The following is a 17537-nucleotide window of genomic DNA, read 5'->3' on the forward strand; positions in this document are numbered from 1 at the left end:
CAACAGAGAAGTTCAAAATAATATATTTTTTTCAATTTCTCAGGCACCGAAAGGAAGCACCAAAATGTGCGTTGCGTTTCGGTCCGGTCGGCACCGGTCGTATAAGAACCGGTGCCATATTAGCACCAGTTTTCGGTACCCAACCCTAATTCTTCCTGTAACTTACCTCCAGAAAAAGTGTTACTTTTACAACCCTATTGACCTATTAGACTGCCATATTCCTGGAAATTGTAGACACAACTATGTTAAAATAAGTCCAATAAATCAATAACTTGAAAATTCCCTTTAAATAATGTTCAAATGTCACATGTGACCATCGTTCCACACATGATAAATTACCTGGTTACTAAAGGCGAGTATTTTCCCTAAACTCTCTCCCTCCAGTCCTCCCAAAGTGTTCCTGTCTGCGGGTGGAACAGCACTCCTTCCTTGGCTCTGTGCTCCATCGTCCTCTGTCTCTTCTGAAGGACTTTCCCCCTCAACTTTATTGGATCTCATAGATGTTGTCGAGGGTAGGACCTTGCACTCTGTGGTCCCGTTAAGATCCACCCTTCCTAGCTCAGACTCCTGCTTTGTTGGAAAGATACTACTGTCATCATGGACTTGAGAATGAGAATCATTTGTCCCTGAGTCCAGATCAGTACTAAAGGTATCAGAAAGTGGGAGATCTGTGGGGGATTGGATAGAGAGAGGTTCATCATCAAAAGACTTGGTTGGTGTTTGACTACACTCTTTAGAAGAGGATAAGGTGATGGGAGAGGGTGTAGCAGAAACTATTTTATTTGTGTCCCTAACAAATGCAGACTGGTTTGGGTCTAGGATTTCATGTGTTCCCTTCCCATAACCTCCATGTGAGGCAGGGTGACTCTTGGACTCCGTATCCAGAGGAATTGAGTTGGAAGGGGCCACAGGCTTTCTGTTACCCCCCTTTTCTGGAACTTCTCGACAGGAAAAAGTCTCAAATGAGTGTATCTTTTGTTTGATTGACAGGTTGGCTGCAGATGAGGTAAATCTAACACCGAAGCTTCTGTTGAATCCCATAGCAGACCTCTGTTCTGCGGGTTTCGCTTGCGTCTTCTCATCCTGCTCATCCCAAATTTTCCTCAGACTCTTGCGAAACCAGGCAGGCTTGGGTGCCACCGGGGGCCCCAACTTTGCTCCTGAAGGACATTCCAATGTGTTTTCAGGTGTCAAGTTGGACGGAGGATCTGAAGTCCCATCAGTGGCTGAGCCATTGAGTTTGGACATGTTCTCTTTGTCACTCATAGTGGTAGGCTTGCTATAGACGTTGATAGGCTGTGTTCTTCCTGCAGCGCGGTGATGGTAGTGGATCTTAGTCAGCTCTTCAGGGGAGCTGTCTGAAAGGCGAACCCAAGGATCCTGAAGCTGTTCTTGGGCGGGTTGATCGATACGAGCCTGCCTCCTAAGAGATCCTCTCTTCGGCTGTGAGCAGAGCACAGATGATGAATCACCTGTCCACGCAACACAGAAGAGATTAGAAAATTCTCATAAGTAGTTTTGTGTTTCGAACATGTTCATATCTCAAATTTAGGAATATATATTATTGTGTGTATTCACATTACACGACATGATAGTTGAAATAATCATCATCCAGGCCTTTGCTTGTATTACCGAAGGTTCAAAGGGTTATTTCATGCGTTCAAATACATTTTTAGCGTATGAACATTTACTATTAAAAAACGAATTAAAAAACAGGTTATCATTGAAGTAAAACAATAAATTCTATGAATATCCATGCTTAAGCCTGTGTTTTGGCCTAACCAAAGCAGGCAATCAACACCATTGCTGTCAACTGATTCACCAAAAATGTTGGCATTGTACACTTATGACATTTTTAAACCCCAAATATGTTTTATAAATACCTTTTATATCAGCTGTGTATCATGCTTGTAGAAACATACAATATCTGGTGGTTAATCTTGTTAAGCCACACAACTACTTGGTTAAGCTCGTACTATGGCTGAGTACAATTCATCCCAATACTGTAGCCTGCACCAACTACTTACTATGTAGTACAACGACCTACGTCACTTGCTATGATCAAATGCGGAAACGTCCACATTTAATGTATCGTTGCAATGTAAAATGCTTCATGACCCGGACTGCCCCAGTTGGGCTGTCTCATCTGATTTCATTATATTTACTGACACATAAAAAACTCTACCTCAAATAGGAAGTGGAACCTCAGTAGCTTTCCACTGAAATACTGAAAACCGCAACACCACGATGAGCTCGCTGACACTTTGTGGAATCAAACTGCCTGATTATTCAGCGAGTTTGGAAGTTTCATTCAGGTGCTAAAATATAAGACAGTATTACTCATGTCCTACCTGTGTGTAGTCTGTCGTTGGTGTGGGCTACAGGATGAGTGAAATCTTCCCTGAGCTCCTCTGACTCTTCTCTTATTCGTTCTCCTTCCTGCTACACAAACAGGAAGTATTGTGTCACAACATCTTCTCTTGTATCGACCACAGAGAGGTGCAATAGCATACTCTGCTTCCCTTCAGACATTCATCAACATAAGTGAGCAACAGGCCCATAAAGTAAGCAACAAGCGTGATGCATACAGCCAGTGGTCAAATTGAGCTTTTGGGGGAGGGGGAGCCTTGTCCAATGAGATTGGGGAGTTAAGTAAAGGTGGGATAGTTACCAAAGACCACACGTAACAGTTTTAATGGGCACTATTTCTTCAGTAGAGTTGTACCATTTAAATCTGGAGCCTTTCTGTATACATCTTGTGTTTCATATCCACTGTCCATACTGTTTAGACTTATATAATATTATATATTATATATATATTAACGTATAGTTGGAATATGCCTACTATGAACTATTCATACACTCTGTCATATTCATTGAATGTATTTAAACTCTAAATCTGTCCTTCTGTACACATTACATCTATTGCATCTGTCCATCCTGGAGAGGGATCCTCCTCTGTTGCTCTCCTGAAGGTTTATTCCCTTTTTTTTTCCCCTGAAGGGTTATTTGGGAGTTTTTCCTGATCCGATGCGAGGTTTTGGGGCAGGGATGTCTATGTGTACAGATTGTAAAGCACTCCGAGACAAATTTGTAATTTGTGAAATTGGGCTATACAAATAAACTGAATTGAATTGAATTGAATAGTACTCATACTGTTGTTTTTATTTGTTTTGTAATATCAATTATTATTAATTATTTATCTCTTATTCACCTAGCACATTGCTCTACTTCTACTGCTTCTTTTTGCACTCTGGTAAGATGCTAAATCTGCATGTAGTTGCCCTAGTACTTGTAGTCTGTGCGATGACAATACAGTTGTGTGGCTGTGGTTTATCTAGTGTCTCAGTGGCACAGTTTTCTCTAACGCTGCGCCACAAAATAATTTCCATTCAGCACCTTTGTATTGTTGAAATTCAGCAGACAAATATCTGAAATTGACAAACTATCTAAATGACCAGATGACACTCAGGTGAAAACATTTAACTTGATAATAGATGAAGCAACTATTGTTATGAATTAGATGGAAAAAGACAGCTACATAGATTATTACATTCATGCATCAAAACTGAAATCTCCCTGTAATAACCCACTTGACATGGCAGAATTAGTATTATTTTTTAAATGTGAAAGCTGGCAACACAGCAACACTGAAGGAACATAGTTGATTTGGATGTCAGAAGGCAGAGCTCCAGTGGGCTTCGGCCCAATTTAGCCCCTGCCAGGCTTATGACATATGCACATGCACTGCTTTTATGCTGACATGCACACACAAACATGTGTAAAAGCATGCATGAAAAGCATGACTGGAACATAAGATAGGTATTTTAAGCACCATATTATAGTATAATACCTGAGTTTTCCAAAGCCAGTTGTACACAGCGATGCACACACACTTGAATTTCAAGGCCAGAAGGATGTGTACATGTTTACAACACAAACGTGTCACACAACACCAATTAGTTTGAAATGTTGATCATGTGTTCAGTTGTAGGTTGAAAGAGATACGATATTGATACAGGAGCAGTTCTATACATTGATGTAAAATAAGAGTGTGCTTCAGACCTTGCTTCAGACCTTCTACAACGAGATTTTAAGTTAGAAATCACCGTTAAAATTCTTGTTGGTACTCACTGGGAGGCCAAATGCTGTTGTCTGATAGGGTTCTACACCCATTTGTAATTATGACAGCCTCCACTTGTATGGCTTTCCACAAGATAGTACGTAAGTAATAATATGCTTACCAAATGACTTATACAGTAACTGATTTATCAAACGTTTACCCCTTGTAAAGCTCTTGGATCCAATCTATAAACCATTAAAAGGGGTGCTTTATTAGAGTAGTGCCAGTAAGCTACAGCAATTTAAAACGCAAGGTTGACAGCTGTACATTTCAATACATTATTTAAAAAAAGTCAAAGGTGTGCAGAATGCATTCACAAAGCAAAATACTGGAAGCACATCATTTCACATACATTCCTTAAAAGTAACCTCAGGATCTTTTTCAAGGCCTTGTACATACTGCTGAAGAACTGCCGACAGCGGAAGAAGAGCAGTGTGTTACAAGTCACTCTTTTGACAAGAAGCATGATTAGTACATTGATGGAAACATGATTCATATAATGGGGATCAGTACATTGAGAAAGCAGCTGTCTCCCTGTCATCTCTCAGTGTGGAAATAAAACAGATGGTCTCAGATATACTTTTAACATCTTGTTATGGTCACTGAACTGAGATACTGGTTTCATTTCTCAGACAGCGCAAATTTGTTTTCACCGCAGCCGACGCCTTCGTGTCTCACTCAATGAGTTAATTGTTTTAATGTTAGATTGGTTACCATATACCCATCCCACTTCCTGATTAGCATTTATTGTGATGTGTAATTTCAGATTTTTTTTACACATCATTGGAATAACACAAAAGCTATCTGACCAACATCTGACAGATCCAAGTGAAGGGTTTGGATCTGGATTGGTTTGGTATATTTCAAATGCAAAATGTAATTTCTCTTTTTCTTTTCCTAACTTTGACAGATGGCTGCAAAGAAATGTAGCAATGCAACTGCAAGTTGCAAAATGGAGTACATCAAGGAAGACAACTGTGTTTTATCAAATTACCCTAGGGTACCCTCAAACTAGTCAAGGGACAATTCAAAATGTTGACATAGTAGATATGTGTATAACCATAGAAAAATAAAAGCTTTTAAACAATAAAATAATCAAGAGTAAATACTAGCAAATATGCAGAAAGTACAAAAGTGTAGAGCAGGTGCATTTAGAGTGATGTACCTGGCAGCCGGTGTGTGATGATGACTCCAGTCCTTCATCTCTAACTGGGGATCCTTTACTGGAGCCGCTGGAGTCTCCATAATAACTCTCCTCACTGGTCACATCCTGAGGCCAGCAATACCGATGTGGAGCAGCACGCACCCTGCAGGTGGACTACAGACACACAGCTCTATTACAGGCATAAGGTTTAAAATATTCAGAAACTGAACCAACATTATCAAAACAATGTGAAGAAGTAACAGTCTTGATATAATGCTATGTGATATGTGACACATCTATCCAATCTGCTAATTAAAATACTACTTGTTCCTTCAGAGGCAATAGTAATTCTGCCCTCAGTCTATAGAATGAAGAGTAGAGCTGCTACAGGCTAAAACATTCATGGTCTGAGTGAGTTTTGATAGTTTGATTGTTGAATTCAATTGAAACTGGCAGAAACACAAATACAACTCGCCCCCTTGTCCCGTCCTCCCCACCGCCAAGAGGCTGCTTTGTCAGGAGTGGAGCATTCAGCAGCTCAGACATGCCCCCAGTTAGCAGTAAGCTCAAATTCAGCCAGTAGGCCTACTTCAAAGTTTTTCCTGAACCGAAGTGAGAGTCAAAGGTCAGAGGATGTCGTATGTGTACAGATTGTAAAGCCCTCTAAGGAGGATTTGTGATTTTGGGCTATACAAATAAATATGATGTAATTGACTTTAATTGGATGGATGGATGGGTGGGTTACCTTGTGGCCCCTTGAGGCCAGATCCAGGGCCTGCTGACTGGACGGGCTGGCAGCAGCAGATTTGTACGGGAGGTTATAGTCTTCATCAGGGTACACAGGCACTGACAGTCTGTTGTCGGACCACATCTCTCTCATAGACTACACAACAAGAATGGGACAGGATAAGATGAGACATTCTTATTTCATATATAATATGAGATTACTTGGATTCTGATAGATTTCCAAGAAGTACACGATAATTTGATCACAGAAACTGTATTTGAACCCTCTTCATACAACCTGCCACATATTTGGTTACCGTGGGTGTGTCGAGGCTGTGGACGCGGACTGATGGGCTATGGTGTGTGTGGTGAGGTCTGCATATGGTGAGGCAGTGGTTGTTGTTGTGACCGTTGGAGTGGTTGCTGCAGGAGCGGCTCATGGTCTTCTGTGCTCGTTGATCCATCAGCTGACTGGAACTCCTCTCTTGACAATGTTCACATGCGAGCTGGCTGTGAGAACAAGACTCCGGTCGACATAGCCCTGGGTGAAAAGATTAAATGATGAATTTATTAGTATTAGTACAGTGATGATAACTGTGTTTTTATTAGTTTTAGTAGTGACGATAACTGTGTTTATTAGTATTAATACAGTGATAACAGTCTTAATTAGTTTTAGTACAGTGATAACTGTCTATTAGTTTTAGTACAGTGATAACTGTCTTTATTAGTTTTAGTACAGTGATGATAACTGTCTTTATTAGTTTTAGTACAGTGATGTGTCTTTATAAGTTTTAGTAAAAATATAATATCATTTAATATAACAACTCCCGGTTCAAGTGAGGAGTGAGGAAACGGCAAATAAGAGACTTGGGATGTAGCCGTTGTCTCAGAGATCGCCATATACTGGACATGTCTTGGCTTTTCCCTGATGGTTTGAATAAGAGGCAACATTTCCCACAATAGAGTTGCATTATGGAAGTTTTGTCTCCAATGTTTTTGGAGTATAAACCCCTTAAAGATCTAACTTTTCCTACATCTTGATATTTGCTGGACTCAATGGTCTACAAGCGTGGTACAAAATCTAAATTTTTCTGTCAGGTTCTTGTGACGGGGTGAGGCTCAGGCGCAGAGAGACAGGCTGGACGCAATATGAATAACAAAAAAGCACTCTTTTGAGGCAAAACAGTTTACAAAAAAACAAGGTCCAAACGGGGCAGGCAGAGAATCCAGGTTCGGGGCAGGCAGGGTCAAACAGGCAGAACCAGGAACACGGACAGGACGACGGGAAAAGGACACGGAACTAGAGACGACAATCCAACAGCAGACAAGGGAAAGACTGACACAATATATAGGGGGGAAACAGGTGTACGACATCAGACAGTCACGAGACAAGAGTGGCTGAGGGCAGGTGCAGGGAATTAAACAATTAAGACAGAGAAGACACAGAGGAGACATAGGAGACACGGAACACAGGAGAAACAGAACAGGGTGTTACATTTTCAATGTTGTCCATCTAGTATTTGGAAGTGCAACACAAAATCAAGGACATCTTTAGTCAAATGAAAGAGTAATATAGTATAATAAGGAAGTTATTTCTCAGAAAACACCCATCTACAAAGAAGTATGCACAATTTGACACAAGTATCTCCGTCGCAAGTGGTTCTAAGATATTTTAAAAAAAATTATCTTATCAAAAAGCTGCGTATAGCTTATTATGGATATCATTTGTTACATGAGCATTACGTCAAGCATACACATTTAAATCACGGTTGAGCTAAAAAGTACAGGAGTAAGACACCTCGAGTCCAGGCAACCATGGGGAGAGCTGACAACCCAGTCATACCATGATCCTATGTGACTAGAAAATGAATAATGACCAAATACATATTTTACCATCAATGCTCCACTGGCTCTTATCCTTTCTCAGTTTGCTGTTTTCCACTGCCTGAGCGATAGCATCATTCAGTTGCTGCTCTGATACCTGTGACACACAGAAGATTGGAATGAATAAGTTAGGGCGGTGAAATGTTTTGGTACTCGAGGCCACACACAAACAAATTTAAATGATACTTATCTTCTAGGTTCATTCTTGTATTTTGGTTTTCTGCTGTGTCGATGCTTTCATTCGCTCACACTGTCTGAACCACAATGTGTCTGAATGTCAGACACATTGTGGTTCATTTAGACTCACTCACGCTGCTAAAATACTCACTCGAGTGCTAAATATGAATTCATCAGTTTGCTTAAAACTACAGTAAAAAAAATAAATGAAAATGTATAATCATGACTCATTTTCAAATAATTAGCATCTTAAGTAGGGACCGATCACTTCGACCAACAATGTATTTTCGTTGTTAATGAGAAAAAAACACTTATTAACATGTGCTTGCTCCATGATAAACTAATATGCTGCATCGGTCTGTGGCTGAGGGAATCGTCTTTGTGCCTGTCAACGGAGAAAATCACTTTTTGAAAAGTACAAATGAGTTATCGGAACCATTCATTCCTGTTATGGAAGATGTGTTTATGTGTGGAACACTTTTGTAGCTGAGGAAATGTGTTTCAGTAATGACAAGTTGTGTTGTTAACATGGAGAAGAATGTCCTCTTGTCTTAATTGAATCTATTGTGTTTAGTTTGAACCTGTGCCTTTTTTATTATCATTTATACAAATGATTTACTTGCCTTTTCTCCCGCAGTTATGTTTTGGCAATTTTTTAAAAATTGTGACCTTCATGCCTGTATTTTTGTCTAACTACTGTTGAAAACTAATTAAGAAAAAAAACAGTGGCACGGAAAAAAATAGAAATTAGAAAGAGCGTCAAAGGCAGCAGAAAGTTCCAACAGGAGAACTGCTCATGAACTAATTTCACAAAATAAATATACTTTTTAAAAGTGAGTATGAAACACATATTAGACTAGTGGATTGCAGAGTGAAACGTAGCATGTAGGACACAGATGTAATGTTGACAATAGTGTCTGGGGATTCTTGGGTTTTAATGACCTGAGGTCTGTAACCCTTCTGTGCAGTTGTATTGTCGTTGTCCTATTCTGATGTGTTTTCGGTCACTCAGTCTGTTGTTTCAGACACCCCCCTCCTTGTTTGTCCTCCTCCTGTCTTCCCTGTGTATTTAGTCTGTGCCAATCTGGGATTGGTACCAGTTTGTCTTCCCTGCAATTCCCCAGTGTTTTTTACATCACACTTCAGAGTTTAAACACCCATACTAAATCAATTTGTTCAAATAAAAGATAGTGTTTGCATGGATGCAGTCATGCTTCATGTCAAAAGGCTGCTGTCGTGAAAAAGATTTCCACTTGAGGGATTAATAAAGTAACTATCTATCTAACGATGAAACCACATTAAGACATTCAGGTAAATGAGGTAGAGGCGTTGTATACTTTGGGGTCGGGGTGTCGACTGATGATTACGTGTACTGGCCCTGGTGGGCACTGGCTCAGTACTGTGTAGACATCATTCAGCAGCATGTTGTAAACCACAGTGTCGTCCATCTCCATGATCTCATCTCCACATCTGAAGGGAAAGATCAGGAAAAGAAGGAACATGCCTATCAATAAAACATTTCAATATTTTGGACATATAAAATGTAATTCCATTGTTATGGCACAACATGATTGTGGACACATCACTGAAGTCCAAGTGAGGAAATAGGGTACCTTAAGGTGAATTAATGTGACTTATTAATCGGTTGGTCTATAAAATGAAAGAAACCACCTTTAGCCAGTGTCCATCATTACTCGTGGCGCCAAGTGGAAATATTGTTGTGTGTTTCAGTCATCATATTCAGCAAACATCCCAGTATGATTCAATGCATAGAAAAGGTATCAAACATGCATTACTACTTTTTAGTTATATATTTAACATTTATTCCAACACTTCATACACATTATATTCATACAATTCAGTATATTAATATACATTCAGTATAATATGATATATAAATGCCATATAATATAAATATCATAAATATACAATATATGTATCATGAATATCATATAATATAATAAATATCATATAATCATAAATATCTTATAATAAAATAAGATAAGATATTTATAAAAATAAAAACCTGATAATAAAATCTAAATATTATATCATATAAATCACACAACCTAGTGTGTTTGGGAAACACTCAATCAGTGTGTTAAGGAAACCTGCATGTTTTTCTGACTGATTATTTGTCAAGGAATTTACAAAAAACGACTTTGGCCCCAAGTTGAATCTATTTAAGGATGCTGATTGGCTAAATTATGTCACTCATTTATATCCTTAATTGGCTAAACTTTGGCCCCAGCACAGCTGAGAAAGGCAGACAGATGCAGATATCCTATTTTACAAATATTACTGGGTATATTCCAGATTTCAAAAACACAAATATTAACAATGTATTATTATAATTAGAATAATGTGTAATTCATTTCTTCAATTTTTCTTGTGGCTTAACGTGGGGCAATGGGTAGTTAACTTAATGATCTGTCAAACAGTAGATTTGACAAATGATAAATTCAGCACATTATTGAAAAAAATACTCCTATTGAAGTCACACAAAACAAACATATACAATAAATATTTTAATGTCTTTATATTTTTATATAAAAATCCAATCTCTACCTTCAATTATATGTTCTCCTTGTAAAATTATGTAATATGATATGATATGATATTCCTTTATTCGTCCCACCGTGGGGAAATTTCAAAAATCACAACAGCGGTGCACATCAGAGCATCAATGAAAATAAATATAAAACACAAAACTAAATACTAATACTAATGTGTGGACTACATCTTAAGGAAGATGTGGTCCTCTGCACCCCCCCCCCCCCCACCCCCCACCCAAGGATTTGATTGTGATTCATACACTACACTTTCCAGAGAACTCATACACTGTGTTACTGACCAACTTACCGTACACACTTAATGACAGTAGAGATATTTTTGTACTGGACTAATGTATGCTTACCGCAGTCTTCCATCCATGTGAGCCACAGATCCGGGAGAGAGGGTGTGGATGTAGATCCCTGGGCACCCGGCACCAGATGGAACACAGCATAGTCCAATACCCAGACCAACACCAGCCTCTAAGAAATTGCATATGCATTTATAAATGTTTATTATAATATGATTCAGAATTATACTGTCTATAAGTAAAGGTTGAATTTCAAAATAGATTTAACATTTAGACTGCGACAAACCACAGCAAATCTGACATTTAGATCTGAAATTAATACATGCTTTCATTATTGTACTTGTTTTGTCATCTCTGTACTTGTTTTGTTAGACCTTAGTGCTGTGTTCAACAACATTGATCATACAGAGACTGGATCAGTTAATTGGCATTTCAGGTACTGCACAAAGTTGGTTTAAATACTATTTATCAGATAGATATCAGTTTGTATTTGTAAACGATGAAGCCTCGATGAACCCCAACGTTAATCAAGGAGTTCCACAAGGTTCTGTGCCTGGACCAGTTTTATTTACCTTATATATGCTTCCTTTGGGCAATATTATCAGGAAACACTCCATAAACTTTCATTGTTATGCAGATGATACTTAATTATATCTATTGATCAAACCAGAGGAGACCAACAGCTTGCTAAAATTCAAGCATGTCTTAAAGACATAAAAACATGGATGACCTGCAACTTCCTAATGTTAAACTCTGACAAAACGCAAGTTATTTTACTCAGCCCAGAACACCTCAGAGATCAATTATCTGGTGATGTGGTTGTGGTATTGGTAGATTTCATTGCCCTGGCAACACCACGGTAAAGAATCTCCGCGTTATCTTTGATTGGGACTTGTCCTTTAACTCCCACTTGAAACTAATCTTAAGGACTGCATTTTTTCATCTACGTAACATTTTCAAAATATCATGCATCTAAAAAAGATGCAGATAACCTGGTTCAAGCGTTTTTCCTACTTCTAGACTAGATTACTGCATTCCTTGTTATCAGGCTGCTGTAATAAGTCTCTTAAGTCCCTCCAGTTGATCCAGAATGCTTCAGCTCGTATTCTCACTAAAACCAAGAAAAGAGATCACATCACTCCTGTATTAGCTGCTCTGCACTTGCTCCCCGTAAAATCTAAAATCACATTTAAAATTATTCTCCTAACCTACAAAGCCTTGATTGGTGATGCTCCATCATATCTTAAGGAGCTTGTAGTACCATGTTTTCCCACTAGAGAGCTACGCTCACTAAATGCGGGGCTACTTGTGGTTCCTAGAGTCTTAAAAAGTATGATGGGAGCCAGAGCCTTGAGTTATCAAGCTCCTCTTTTATGGAACCAGCTACCCCTTTCAGTCCAGGAGCCAGACACAGTCACCACATTTAAGAGTAGACTTTTCTCTTTAATAGTGCTTATAGTTAGGGTTGAATCAGGTTTTCCCTGGTCCTCGCCCCCTGATACCCACTAGGGAAGGATCCCTCCCCCTCCTGTGTCTGACCTTTTTGCAGAATGATCTCCACCACGATGCGGTCTCTGGGCTCAGCTGGCGGACCCGGGACACTTGGTGTGTAACTGCAGGTGTTGTTCAGGTAGTTGTAGTCTCCCATGTCAGCACTGGTTCTGGACATGCCTGTGGAGGAGCTGAGGGAGCGAGACCTGCATAGCTGGGCTACCTGCGACTGCCCACAGAGGGCACCGACACGCAGGCTTGTCCTCACCACCAGAGTCAGCAGGCCCTTTTTGATTTGCTGCACAAAGACATTGAATATTTCAAATTAATGCTCAATGCTTGTAGCTGGCTGGCTGAAATTTGATCTCTGGGCACCTATTATTCTTCCACACCCACCAAAAATTGATTATAATAAGTTGATCTGTCATCTGTAGAATACTTGTGTGTCGTACTAATAAACAAAGTAATTTCAAAATTGAAATGAAAAGACATTTGAACCAAATCTATAGTTATCTGATAATAACTATTGGTAAATACTCTCGTGGGACACTTTTAAAAAACGGCTTCAGGAAGAAGTGGGCTTTAACTTCTTTAGCCATGCAAAGAGAAGTCTTTATGCTTCCTGCATACAGCCCCTGGCATGGCCCTGCCTCCTCCTTTGTGCCTCCTAACTCAAGGGCCTGGCATCACTGGTTCAACACTTTTGTGATTTCTTCTGCCTGGTGGGCCGGCCTCCTGCCAGGGCCGTGGGTTCACTGGTTCTGTCCTTTATGAAGCAGCATGGCAGACTCCTCCGGAAGGTTGGTCAGTGTAGCAATGTGTTTTTTACTAATTTTTAGGTGAATAAATTAGGTCCTGTAGGTTGCTAAACCAGTACTATTATTAGGATCACAATAAAGTAGCCTTACTTTAAACTTGTGTAGGGCTTCATCGTGAGTCAGACCATGTAGTGACTCTCCATTCAGCTCCAAGATCTCATCACCTGTGCACAGAAACGGAAGATATGAGAGCATTAAAGGCTATACTCAGCAAAATGTCAACTGACAGAGTTTGGAAAACTGGAATTGATAAAACTTATGGAAAAGGGTTCCAATCATGTCTAATACTTTTACACTGTGTGAGACTGACTAATTTACTTACTTACTCAATTCAGTTTATTTTGTACAGCCCAGAATCACAAATTACAAATTTGCCTCAGAGGGCTTTACAATCTGTACACATACGACAACTCTGTCCCAGGACCTCACATCGCATCAGGAAAAACTCAAAAGATTGATTTTGGCCACAAGATGCTGAAGAGTATCACTACCTTGTGTTCTAAAGAGGACAACAACAAAAAAACATTCATGTTTCTACCGGGGACCAATAATTTCTCCATGCACTCTAAATGCTTCCATATATTATTGTAAATAAGGGAAAATGAATAGGTGTTTTACAATAATTGGTAATAAAGAGTAGCCAGGTGACAATTCTAGAAAAAATACTGTGACAATTACATTTGTCCTAAGGTGAATGTATGAGCGTCATGGATGTTGTCCCTTACCCTCCTGCAGCCTTCCATCAGCAGCTGCTGCCCCTCCTGGGAAAATGGTCTTGACATAGATTCCCATTGGTCCATACATGCTGTCCTTCCCGCCCACTATACTGAAGCCTAGACCCTGGAAACAGCAGCAGAATAGTATTAATAGCCTTACCACTGATTCCCATCGACAACTATATAATCACAATCATAATTGGAGTCCTAATCATAAACGTAGGAACAGTTTCACAATTTGACCAATACTGGTATGTAATTGATGCAGAAGTAAAGTAAGACTAGTTGAGTGTAATCGTTTCTTCTAGACCTGGGAAAGAGTAGTTTGTGTAAAGAATAGAAGATGATGGAGTTTGCACTCAATCACACAAAGCAGTGTGAAGACATGTAATATTAAAAAAAAGAACGAGAGGCACTATTTGCTTCTCACACAAATGTAGTGACCCAGTTGATTAACAATGACAAATGTAAGAAGTAATATCATGATAAACTGCTAGAGGTTAATAGTCTAGGAGCGTGACATAAATATATTATACGTGTTGACGAGCTGAAGGGAAAGAAGACTTCTGGGAACACTTGCTCACATTATGATTTTGAATCATATTTTCAGAGATGGATTAAAGTGACAGCTGTGGTGATGGTTGGCTCCTACCTTGCCATGGCCCTTCATTAGCACAACATTACAGATGATGAAGGCTTGCATGTTGCTGCAGGAATGTACTAGCTGGTCAGAGCTGAGAGATCGAGGCTGGAGAGGAACAATATGAAACACACAGAAAAAGGGAATTATCAATTATTTCCTTTACTCCAAGTAAGCAGTAGTATTTAAAACCTTTGTTCTAGCACCTTCACACCACTGTAAGGATCACAGATCATCCTAAATGACTGAGAGACCTTCTGTCCTGTTGACTGTTCTCTTCAACCAGCAAACTGATCTGAGTGCTGTGAGTTTCCTGCTCCAGTGGTGACTGGAATAATACTGACTCCATATTACAGAAATTACACTCTGCTAGTATCAATAGTGATTAGCCAAGATATGCTGTTGGTTTATTTGATAAAATACCAACTTTTTTAAGAACATGCTTACATCAGAGAAAGTCTGAGGACTCACTTCATAGAGCTTATCATGTCATGTATTGACTCTAGCAGGGCATATTTAAGATAGGTCTCAAACCAACGGTAACACACTAAAACTGGAGATGGGAAGTATCAACTTTACTGAATTCAAGTCTGTGAAGATAAAATAAGTCTCACTCTTCAGAACACGTCAAACATCACCAGGTGTGTCAGAAGAGTGGAGAAGAGGGTGTTACACAACAGATTATAGCCCGCAGAGAATAAAGTAGATTGTCAAGTTTACTCATTTTACCAAACAAAAATGGACATATACATCCAACTTAGTTTGTATGAGTTTAGGCATTGTTTTTCTGACTGTGCTTAATTGTAGCCTTGCTGTCTTTGTCTTCTTTATATGACGAGCACAAGTGAACAACATGTCACCAGGTGTGACCTTTCATGCATTCTGTTTAGAATGTAAGAAACATACTTGTGGAGTGGAGTGAGGAAACTCCAGCTGCTGGGACAGAGACTTCCTGTTACTATAGAAACCAGCATTCCCATTAGGATGAGCGGTGTACAGTTTTGGGGTCTTCATGATGATGGTGTCCAGATCCCCAATCCAGTAAGGATGAACACCTGGTTAGGCACAATGTCATCAGGATGAACATCAAGTTTAGAGTAAAATCTATTATTGTGTAGAATAAAAGGCAGAAGGAGCAGCATTTTTAGACCATCATTGACGATGACCAAGTTTTTCATTATAATACTCGAAATAATTAAGTTACCAGCCATGACAGATATTATTTTCACTTTGTGAGTCTGCGTGCATGTCACCAGGTCACAATTTCTGTCGCAGGAACTACCACAGGAACACAGGATCGCTCTCTGTTTGTTGACAGATTTTGGGATCACACCAGCGCCAAATCAGGCTGGAAAGTGGGAGGGACCAATGAACCCTTTGCCACTTCCTACCCCTCTACATCCAGCGTAGACAGACAACTACCTTTAACCTCCTCTGTGGTAGTTCCCATGTCCAGAACCATAATGTATCATGATTGCTCACAAGGTGAGAACAATACCAGCAAAGCAGTCAGTTAACACAATAAGAAGAACATCTGACCCGTCCCAGAGTGCTAAATGAACTGTATGTATTATTTCTCTCTCTAGTTTTCCGACCACTCAAATCACTTTAACTCTACATGTCATCATTCACCCATCAGGACTAACTGACATTGACACCCATTAATACACCATGGACATGGGATTAATAGCCTACAGGGTTGCAGGACACATCAACATGGACTCACGTAGCCGGGAGTCGAACCGCTAAGTCGCACTAACACTGAGCCACAGTCACCACTACATGTAGCTCCTCACTGTTCACCTTGGTATACTGAGATTAGTATTAATTGTTTTATATTTAATGCCTGCTTATATGTAGCGCTGTTGAAATTGTGTACCACGGGCTACACAGGATCAATGCTGTGATGAAAACCAATCCTTCCAACTGTGGTAGTGTGGCAACCAAAAGTAAAGCGATGTATTGGAGTGGATTACAGTGTGGAGGAGTTGCCTGATTACTGAATTATTGCTTTGTGTCATGCTAAATATACACTGACATTTACAATCCATTCATTCCAATTTCAAGTGCACCACATTTTCAATAAGCAGTGTGGCTTCCTGGATCTAAAAAGATAATACTCTCTGGCCTCACACGTCCCTGAAGATAATAAACTTATTATGAATGATTTTCCCATCACCGCCTCTCTCTCGTTCCATCGCCGGTCTTTACTTTACACTCTAAAAGCTTCAGCGACAGAAAAGTAGCCTCAAGTTAATGGTTCTCACTCCTCCCGGTGGATTAGAGGTGATTGTTAATTGTACTGAAAAAGGTATAAAACACACTGGTTGAGTGGGAGCGTGTCCTGTTGCTGGCCATCTGTCCTGATGGGCTCTGCTCAGGCTCCTCCGTGTCGCAGCACCTCGCTTCATTCACCTCTGCGATAGAGAACTACACACACATGTATGTCAAAGGGACACAAACTAATTGCAACGTGAAATAAGATAATGTTTTAACGACGGCATATATATATATAAAACAGTTTGTAAGATTAGTTTACCTTGAGGTGGTTGTTGTTGGAAAGACGTTCTACATCTGTGTATCCAGGCAATGACTGAGGTTCAGATGGGGAGATGAGAGCTGGACGCGGTTGGTTTGCAGTCAGACTTTGTGAATGTAGAATGTCCTGACATGTAGGAGTTTGCTAAAGTGCACAAGTGAAGAGAAACATTTCAACTTTGGCAGAACATGAGGCATGACAATGACAGAATGTAACTTTAATGTCTACTTCAGTAATTCAGTAGTTCCCATTGTCCGCTCTGCTTGTACAGTACAAAGCAGTGCAGTGCTAAACCCTGCTTACCAATGTAGAGTTATAATAGTTATCTTTACTTGCCCATGTATATAAAGACTGTATCTGTTTAAAGTATAATAAAGAAAGAAAGATATGATCATTATTAAGGGATATTCTTAAGA

At 39.6% G+C, this 17537-nt stretch overlaps 1 protein-coding gene across 3 annotated transcripts in view; it reads right to left on the reverse strand.

The window, feature by feature from the left end:
* Nucleotides 1-17537, reverse strand: part of il16 (interleukin 16) — a 45940-nt gene that overhangs the window by 14630 nt on the left and 13773 nt on the right. Inside the window, exons 6-21 of one of the 3 annotated variants that reach the window (XM_056413764.1) lie at nucleotides 17122-17265; nucleotides 16907-17012; nucleotides 15489-15637; nucleotides 14595-14690; nucleotides 13952-14066; nucleotides 13317-13390; nucleotides 12457-12706; nucleotides 10972-11089; nucleotides 9392-9524; nucleotides 7887-7974; nucleotides 6311-6534; nucleotides 6013-6150; nucleotides 5289-5441; nucleotides 4476-4532; nucleotides 2352-2439; nucleotides 340-1472 (exon numbers count right to left, since the gene is read on the reverse strand). In XM_056413764.1, coding sequence (XP_056269739.1) covers nucleotides 340-1472; nucleotides 2352-2439; nucleotides 4476-4532; nucleotides 5289-5441; nucleotides 6013-6150; nucleotides 6311-6534; nucleotides 7887-7974; nucleotides 9392-9524; nucleotides 10972-11089; nucleotides 12457-12706; nucleotides 13317-13390; nucleotides 13952-14066; nucleotides 14595-14690; nucleotides 15489-15637; nucleotides 16907-17012; nucleotides 17122-17265 — 3066 coding nt within the window. Of the gene's footprint in view, nucleotides 1-339; nucleotides 1473-2351; nucleotides 2443-4475; nucleotides 4533-5288; nucleotides 5442-6012; nucleotides 6151-6310; nucleotides 6535-7886; nucleotides 7975-9391; nucleotides 9525-10971; nucleotides 11090-12456; nucleotides 12707-13316; nucleotides 13391-13951; nucleotides 14067-14594; nucleotides 14691-15488; nucleotides 15638-16906; nucleotides 17013-17121; nucleotides 17266-17537 lie in introns of all 3 variants that reach the window. The other 2 variants (XM_056413763.1, XM_056413765.1) reach the window with 2 other exon arrangements.

Source organism: Pseudoliparis swirei, chromosome 4, assembly GCF_029220125.1.
Source record: "Pseudoliparis swirei isolate HS2019 ecotype Mariana Trench chromosome 4, NWPU_hadal_v1, whole genome shotgun sequence".
NCBI lineage: Eukaryota > Metazoa > Chordata > Actinopteri > Perciformes > Liparidae > Pseudoliparis > Pseudoliparis swirei.